Source organism: Suricata suricatta, chromosome 6 (genome assembly GCF_006229205.1).
Source record: "Suricata suricatta isolate VVHF042 chromosome 6, meerkat_22Aug2017_6uvM2_HiC, whole genome shotgun sequence".
In the NCBI taxonomy this organism is placed as follows: Eukaryota; Metazoa; Chordata; class Mammalia; order Carnivora; family Herpestidae; genus Suricata; species Suricata suricatta.
Genome location: NC_043705.1, coordinates 652,155 through 659,640, shown reverse-complemented (window position 1 = coordinate 659,640; position 7,486 = coordinate 652,155). Strand labels below are relative to the sequence as shown.

General features: G+C 63.4%; 1 protein-coding gene across 1 annotated transcript in view; it reads left to right on the top strand.

The window, feature by feature from the left end:
- The window catches only part of TRIM11 (tripartite motif containing 11), an 8,546-nt gene extending 1,426 nt beyond the window's left edge, over positions 1–7,120 (top strand). The window contains exons 2-7 of the mRNA XM_029941730.1: positions 262–301; positions 1,706–1,832; positions 2,037–2,267; positions 5,080–5,102; positions 5,184–5,284; positions 5,778–7,120. Of these exons, the coding sequence (XP_029797590.1) occupies positions 262–301; positions 1,706–1,832; positions 2,037–2,267; positions 5,080–5,102; positions 5,184–5,284; positions 5,778–6,325 (1,070 nt within the window). The 3' untranslated portion in view covers positions 6,326–7,120. The remainder of the gene's footprint in view (positions 1–261; positions 302–1,705; positions 1,833–2,036; positions 2,268–5,079; positions 5,103–5,183; positions 5,285–5,777) is intronic.
- The last annotated feature ends 366 nt before the right edge of the window (positions 7,121–7,486 follow it).

Genomic DNA, 7,486 nt, shown 5'->3' with positions numbered 1-7,486 from the left:
GGAGCCATTGGCCCGAGAGGCAGGGGCCAGGGCTCCCACGGGGCACCAGGCTTTCTGAGTGGGGTGCTTGCGGCCACCTCTGCCACCTGACGTGGCGGGGATCTACCCTGCTTTGACCCCTGGCGGTGAAGCCTCTTACGTGTTCTGGAGACGCATTTCCTTAAAATCCGAACCGGCGCTCACGGACTGCTGAGAGCTCAGGGCAGATAGGTATCTACAGTCTCCCCTGGGCCTCGGGAGCATTTGCTCCTGGAACCCAAGGTATGGAGCGCACAAGTGACATCGTGCCAGCGTTTCGCTGGTTAGTGTTGTGCTTCGTGGCCAGGCGCGTGTGTCTGCTGGCGTGCTCCAAGGACAGGGCTCAGCCACCGAAACCAACACTTGGCTGGTTGGTCGTGTTCTAGAACAAACAGGACAACTTGGACCCCGGCGTGCCTCTGCGGGCTTGTCCGAAGTAGATCCCTGTAGTCTTGAGAGACGACACGCAGATGTCAGCCCAGCAAATGTGCTCACGGATCGTGACCACGAGAGCAGAGTGAGCAGCCCTCCAGGGCCCCTCCCGGCTGGCCTGGCGAAGCCTTCGGGGGGCACTGAACCCCTTCCTCTCAGAGGGCCGTGCAGAGCTTTTTCTCTAACTTGTTAGATTCAGTGACCGAGGCTTGCCGACCAAGCTACCAAAGGCAGAGTAACAAGTGAAATAAAACCATCCTTTTATTAGTTAAAAAAAACTTTTTTTAATGTTTATTTTATTTTTGAGAAAGAGAGAGCATGAGCAGTGGAAGGGCAGAGAGAGAGGGAGACACAATCTAAAGCAGGCTCCAGGTTCTGAGCGCTCAGCAAAGAGCCTGCCACGGGGCTTGAACTCATGAACCACAAGACCATGAGCTGAGCCAAGACTGAGCATGCAGGTGCCCCATAATTTTATTAGTCTTTTAAATGTGATGTGGCTTCACAGAGAGAAAACGAAAAGCCCCTATAGACGTGGGATTAGGTTCCATTTTAACAAAGGGGGATGGGCTGGGGGGAAGTGGCCAGACCAAGGAAAGGGAATTGGGGCTTGCCGGGCTGGGAAATTGTGAAAAAGGAACTAGAGTATATGGGGGGAACAGATGAAAGATCAGGGCCCTCTGAGTCACAGCGTCCATTCAGGCACACTTCTGTCTGGCAGAGACCTCGTGCTGAGTGCTGTCCCCTTCCCGGTACAGACAGGAGAGCACCCTTGTGGGAAATTTCTGCTCTGCCTTGAGGCCGAAAGGAGGGCAGAGGGCTCTTCTTACATCTGCTCCCGATAGTCCTCGTGACAAAGTGGGCCCTTCTGGGCTGCCACCTTCTGACCCCCTTCCCTGTACTCTCGGGTAGCTGCCCTTCATGCTAGGGGTGCCCAGCACACCATCTTTACCTGTCCCCAATGGGCTGTGCCTGGCATTCACACACCCTGAGGTCCTGGGTCCCCAAGGGCAGCACTTTTGCGCCGCCTCCTGGTCCTTAATCCATCTAGAAGGCAGATGGAGAACGTAAGCAGAGAGCTGTGGGCCTGCAGGGAGCCCAGAGCAGGCGTGGAGAAGGAAAGGGGCTGGGGGGCGGCAGGAGACCGGAAGCCCAGGAAAGGGGCGTCGGTGCTGGGAGGGCCTTGCTGGTGGATGTGAGGCTGTCCCCTGGGTCATGCCCGCTGGGGTTGATGGAGGGGGGACAGGACCCTTCCCAGCCAGGGTCACACTGGCTTCACCTCTCCACAGGGAAAGCTGGAGAAGTCCCTGGAGCATCTACGGAAGCAAATGGAGGACGCGCTGTTGTTCCAGGCCCAGGCTGAGGAGACCTGTGCCTTGTGGCAGGCAGGTGGCACGGTGCCAAGGTGCCCGAAGTCCGGGCATGGGGGCGGCAGGCAGGCGGACCCCCGCGTTTTGCTGTGCATAAAGAGGGATCCCTGTGCCAGACTCTGTACAGCCCTTCCGTGGGGTGAAGTTGGGGGCGGGACAGGGCGTGGGGAGCCCCGATGGGGGACGGATGGGGTCTCAGCTGCCCTGTCCGCCCCGCAGAAGATGGTGGAGAGCCAGCGGCAGAATGTGCTGGCGGAGTTCGAGCGGCTGCGCCGGCTGCTGGCGGAGGAGGAGCAGCGGCTGCTGCAGAGGCTGGAGGAGGAGGAACTGGAGGTCCTGCCCCCGCTCCGGGAGAGCGCTGCGCGCCTGGGGCAGCAGAGCGCGCAGCTGGCCGAGCTCATCGCGGAGCTGGAGGGGCGCTGCCAGCTGCCAGCTCTGGGGCTACTGCAGGTGAGCCGCGCTGCGCCGCTGGGGTGGCGCCTGGCAGCTGTGAGCGGGAACGGGCGGCGCTGCACCCCCAGGGTGCGCGCGAGGGGGCTCTGGGCATGGACTGGTGGCGCTGCGCCCCAGGGGTGCACGCGTGGGGCTGCTGCAGGTGAGCCCCCGGGGCGCGCGTGGGGGTTCTGGGTAGGGACGGGCCGCATTGTGGGGGGCGGGGGGGTGCATGCACATGTGGGCTCTCAACAGGGGGGCTCACAGCACCCAGGGAGGAAAGCAGAGGAAGCCGCAGCCAGGGCAGGCAGTTTGCGGACTCACCGCGGCATCACCCACCTGTGAGAAGTGGGGGTGGGGGTAGCTGGGACAGGCAGGTGGTCCACGTGTGGCTGTGGGTCCTGCAGAGTGGGAGTGGGTACGGATCTGAAAGTCCACGCAGAACTGCTCTGCTGCGTGTCCTGGAGCCCTTTTGGGCCGTGTGACAGGTGGCATCCAGGGTCTGTGGGTCACCAGGCTAACTCCAGAGGTTCCTGTCCCCTGGACCGAGAAGGGCCAGCAGGTGTCCTATAGGATTCCTGCACCAGCCCCGTGTGGCCTGGCTCCTGGCCCAGGGCGGAGGTGAGGGCACTGTGTGTGCAGCCCTGGGCGCCTCCCACAGGGAGGTGCAGTGGTGACCCTCCTGCGTCTCACTGACCGGGCATAGGTTCCTGGCTGCCCTCCTAGAGTTTGAACTTGGTCCTTCCACCCCTGCTGAGACTCCAGGTGGTCTCAGGCCTAGGAAAAGGAAGAACTCAAGGCCACTGTCTGGCCCGGGTTCAGGGAGCAGTAGGCTGTGGTCAGCGAGGCGAGTCCGGGCGTCCAGCCAAGAAGGTCAGGAGAAGTGAACAGGGCTGGAGAAGCCAGGTGTACCTAAGTTCTGGAAAGAGGAGGGTTCGGCCCCAGACATGAGATGCGAACCCCGGGTCTGTGCGAAATGTGATGTGGGGTGTCAGCTGTCCTGACTGGTCTGCTGGGCTCCTGCATTTCACGCTGGAAGTGGCCACCTGTCCCCCACCTGCCCTCCACGGCCCCCCGCCTCACATCTCCTGGCCTGGGTGTTGGCCCAGCTGGCCAGCTCGAGGATCCCTGTCCCTTCTCCGGTTACCCCCCAGCCCCAGAGCCCCCCTGCCTGTGCTGGGGGGAGGGGCGGGAGAGCAGCCCCCAGCAGTGCCCTGTACTGGTGTGAGGGGGCGAGGTTAGGGGCACCTGCACCCTCGGGCCCCAGGGTTAGGCGGAGGACTGCTGCATGGAGTGGGAAGTTGGTCCCAGCACCTGGGGTGGGTGGGGGCGTGTGCTCTCACGGACAGAGGAAGTGAGGGCTGGGGTGACTTCCAGGAGCCCACACCCGAGTCCCAGCTTCCCCCCCAGGCTCCCCCTGTAGCCATCCTGGGTCCATGCAGAGCCTTTTCCTAAAGGGATGTGTGTGTCTCCAAGGGGCCAGATGGCGTACACAGAGGCCGGCGTCTTCCTGGAGCTCAGCCGCCCCCCCCCCCCCCCCCCCCCCCCCCCCCGCATGACCCTCAGGGTAGGTGGGGCCTTGCAGCAACCAGGACTGCCCCTGTCATTCCCCACTGCCTCCCTGGGTGGGCTGCCCACCTAGCAAAACTACTAAGGACAGGCTATTTCTGCTTTGCAGGAACCTCTGCCCGGTGGTTCCTTGTGCCCCAGGCCCTTTGCACATGTCTCTTCCAGACCTGCACAATCTCCCTCATTGTGTCCTCAGAAGCCCACGGTCTCCCTGTTCCTTCGAGGCCCATTGTGTCTTGTCATACACCTCCATTCTCCCCCCATCAACCCAGCACACACAGACCGTCGCTCATGTGTGTGAAGATGTCCCACCTTGTGAGAAGCCTTTTCTGGGCACCCTGTCTTACTTTCCTCCGCAAGCTGGGGTCTGGCCCGCTAGCTGGTGCCCAGCGTTTGCTGGGAATGACCGTGGGTGGCCTTCGTTTCCTGCCGCTCCTGTGTGCTGTTCTAAAAAGACACGGGGTGAGAGCTTCCCCCCAGCAGCCCGTGTTCTAAGTAACTGAGTGTGTCGGTCCAGATCCCACAGACGGGGGGGGTTCACACAACACGCTTACTGGGTCCAGGTCCTGGGGGCTGGAGGTCTGAGATCCAGGCGTGGGCAGGGCTGGTTCCTCCCGAGGCCTCTCTCCCTGGCGTGCACACGCCGTCGCTCCCCGTGTCCTCAGGTGGTTTTCCCGTGTGTGTCTGTCCCCGATCCCATTTTCTGATAAGGACCCATCATGTGGGGTCAGGCCCCCCCCAGTGACCTCCTTCCACCCGAACCACCTGTGCAAAGACCCCCATCTCCAAATCCGGCCCCGTTCTGAGGCCCTGGGGGTTAGGCCTCCAGTATTTGGGTTTGAGGGACATAGTCCCACGTGCTGAGTACAATGCTTGCACGCGTCATGGGAGAGAGGAAGGTCCAAGTGGAGACAACTCACCTGGAACGCGGGTGTGAGTCTGGCACCTGCGGGAGGGCGGGCAGCACGAGGCCAGGACCCCGCCCACGTGTCCTGGCCCCCAGGAGTGCTGGGGGCCCTGGGCTGGTGAGCAAGTAAGCAGTGCCCTACGTTCTCCATGCACATGGGGGTGTGAGGCCGGTCTTTCCAGGGTCCCTGTGTCTGAGCCGCACTTGGGACAGCCCACTGCTGGTTTCTGATCACTAGGGTGTGTGTGTGTGGCAGAAGGGGCAGAGCCAGGTCTTGGGGGGCACTGGTGGCCGGGGTGTGGGGGGGCCCAGGGTCAGGGGACAGGCGCTGACCCGCGTGTGTCTCTCCCACAGGACATCAGGGACACCCTGCGCAGGTAGGAGCCCCGGCCTCTCCCCAGGGAAGGGGGGGTGCAGGGCGGGGCTGCCACGGGGTGACTGTGCTGCGCCCTCTCCAGGGTCCAGGACGTGAAGCTGCAGCCGCCTGAGGTGGTACCCATGGAGATGAGGACGGTGTGCAGGGTCCCCGGGCTGGTGGAGGCCCTGCGGAGGTTCCGAGGTGAGTGCCCTGTGGCCCAGGGGATGCACTGGTCCCGAGCGCCTGCTGATGCGTGGGGTGGGTCGCCGCCGGAACGGACCCAGGCCCCCAGTTCAGAGATCTGGAGGGCCAGGCACCAGACGGCAGCTAAGGGAAGGTGGCCCGGCTGCTGGCCAGTGCATGTGGGAAGAGCAGAGGCCAGACCACTGCCGGGGCGGACAGGGGCCAGAGCGCCTGCGCGGACCCCAGAGCCGACGGGACACTCCCACCTTGCTCCAGGAGCCAGAAGAATGGATATAGGGAGCCCTTGGTGGTTCTCGGGTCCGCTGAAGGAGGGTACATCGTGAGGGAGCGTGGACTTCCTTCTGGAACTTTCTGAGTTGCAACGGCAGGTGTTAGGTGATTGAGGGTGGGCGCAGCATGGGGCGTGGCCAGTGCCCAGCCCCCACAGCCATCCGCAGGGATGCGCGGCGTCGCCCACTTGCTCACCTCGTGACCCCCGCTCCGTCTGCAGGGGACGTGACCCTGGATCCTGACACCGCCAACCCCGAGCTGGTCCTGTCGGAGGACAGGAAGAGCGTGCGGCGTGGGGACCTGCGGCAGGCGCTGCCCGACAGCCCCGAGCGCTTCGACCCCGGCCCCTGCGTGCTGGGCCAGGAGCCCCTCACGTCGGGCCGTCACTACTGGGAGGTGGAGGTGGGGGAGCGGGCCAGCTGGGCGCTGGGCGTCTGCCGGGAGACGGCCAACCGCAAGGAGAAGGGCGAGCTGTTCGCCGGCAATGGCTTCTGGATCCTGGTGTTCCTGGGCAGCTACTACGACTCGTCCGAGCGCGCCTTCTCCCCCCTGCGCGCGCCGCCGCGGCGCGTGGGCATCTTCCTGGACTACGAGGCCGGGCACCTGGCCTTCTACAGCGCCACCGACGGCTCGCTGCTGTACGCCTTCCCCGAGACCCCCTTCTCGGGGACCCTGCGGGCTCTCTTCTCGCCTCTGTCCAGCAGCCCCACGCCCATGACCATCTGCAGGCCGAAAGGCGGGCCAGGGGACGCGCTGGCCCCCCAGTGAGGGCGGGGGCAGGTCCCGGGGCTCTTCCCCCTGGCTCGAGGGATTGGGGTCTCCCAGCTGCGCGGGGTAGTGCCATCCTCCGAGCTGGGGAGGCGCACGAAGCGGTGCACTGGCTCCTGGAGTGTGTGCAGGCCTGCCTACGCCTGTCCTGCGCCACAGGGCCCTGAGACCCCGGCCACCAGCTCTGGCGGCAGAGCCCTGCAGAGGTCTAGGGAGAGGCCCCGCGTTTATGGGACTTCTGGGGTTGAAGCCTGAGCCCCTGGCCGGAGGCAGGCCCCAGCCCCCGCACTGTGTCCAGGTCCCTCCCTTTACAAGGTAGGGCCGGGGCTGATTGCTCCAGAAGAGCCGGGCACCAGGTGGTAGGTGGGGGCAGCCCAAGGAAGCTGGGATCGCAGGTCACCGGGCGGAGTCACCGCGCCCCCTCCCCCGAAACCGGACCACTTGGGTCTTCCGGGAAATGCTCTCCGCTGGGCTTCCGGTCAGCTGGGGCAGGTGTGTGGGCCTCCCCAGTGAGCAGGCGGGGAGCCCACCGTCTCCCCCGGGCAGAGACCCACCGGCTGGACTTGCCCTCCCGCCGATCCCAGAGCTCCGTGGGCGTGGTCCTCAGGCTCGTGCCCGGCCTGGGGGCAGGCGAGGCGCAGACAGCCCCCTCTCCCTCCTGCAGTCTGGGATTCGTCTTTGCTTCATTCGGACTCTGGGTCACCCTGCTTAAAGGTGTGCTGCGGATTCTTTGTACTCCTAGATTTTATTTATTGTAAGGACTGTTCTCACAGTAAATAAACTAACCGTCTGTAATCTGCTGGCTGTACGTGAGGAAGTGAGGAAACGCCCGGGGGGCAGGGCAGGGAGGGTCACGCACAGGAGGGACCCCCCCCAAGGTCAAAGTCAGGGGTGTGAGACTCCCAGCCCGGTTCTCAGGGGCTGTTCATCTCACACACCTGCCTCAGGAACATTTTCTTTTCTTTTTTCTTTTTTTTTTTCAGATACCCTGAAAGCACAGTAGCTAAATACTTCTCCATTTACTTGGCTGCCGGTCAGTTAGTCCATTTTTGGACTTCTTGCCATTGTTACTTTTTTTAACGTTTATTTTGAGAGAGTGCACGCACACGTGGGGGAGGGGCAGAGAGCATCCCAAAGAGGCTCTGTGACAGCCCAAGGCGG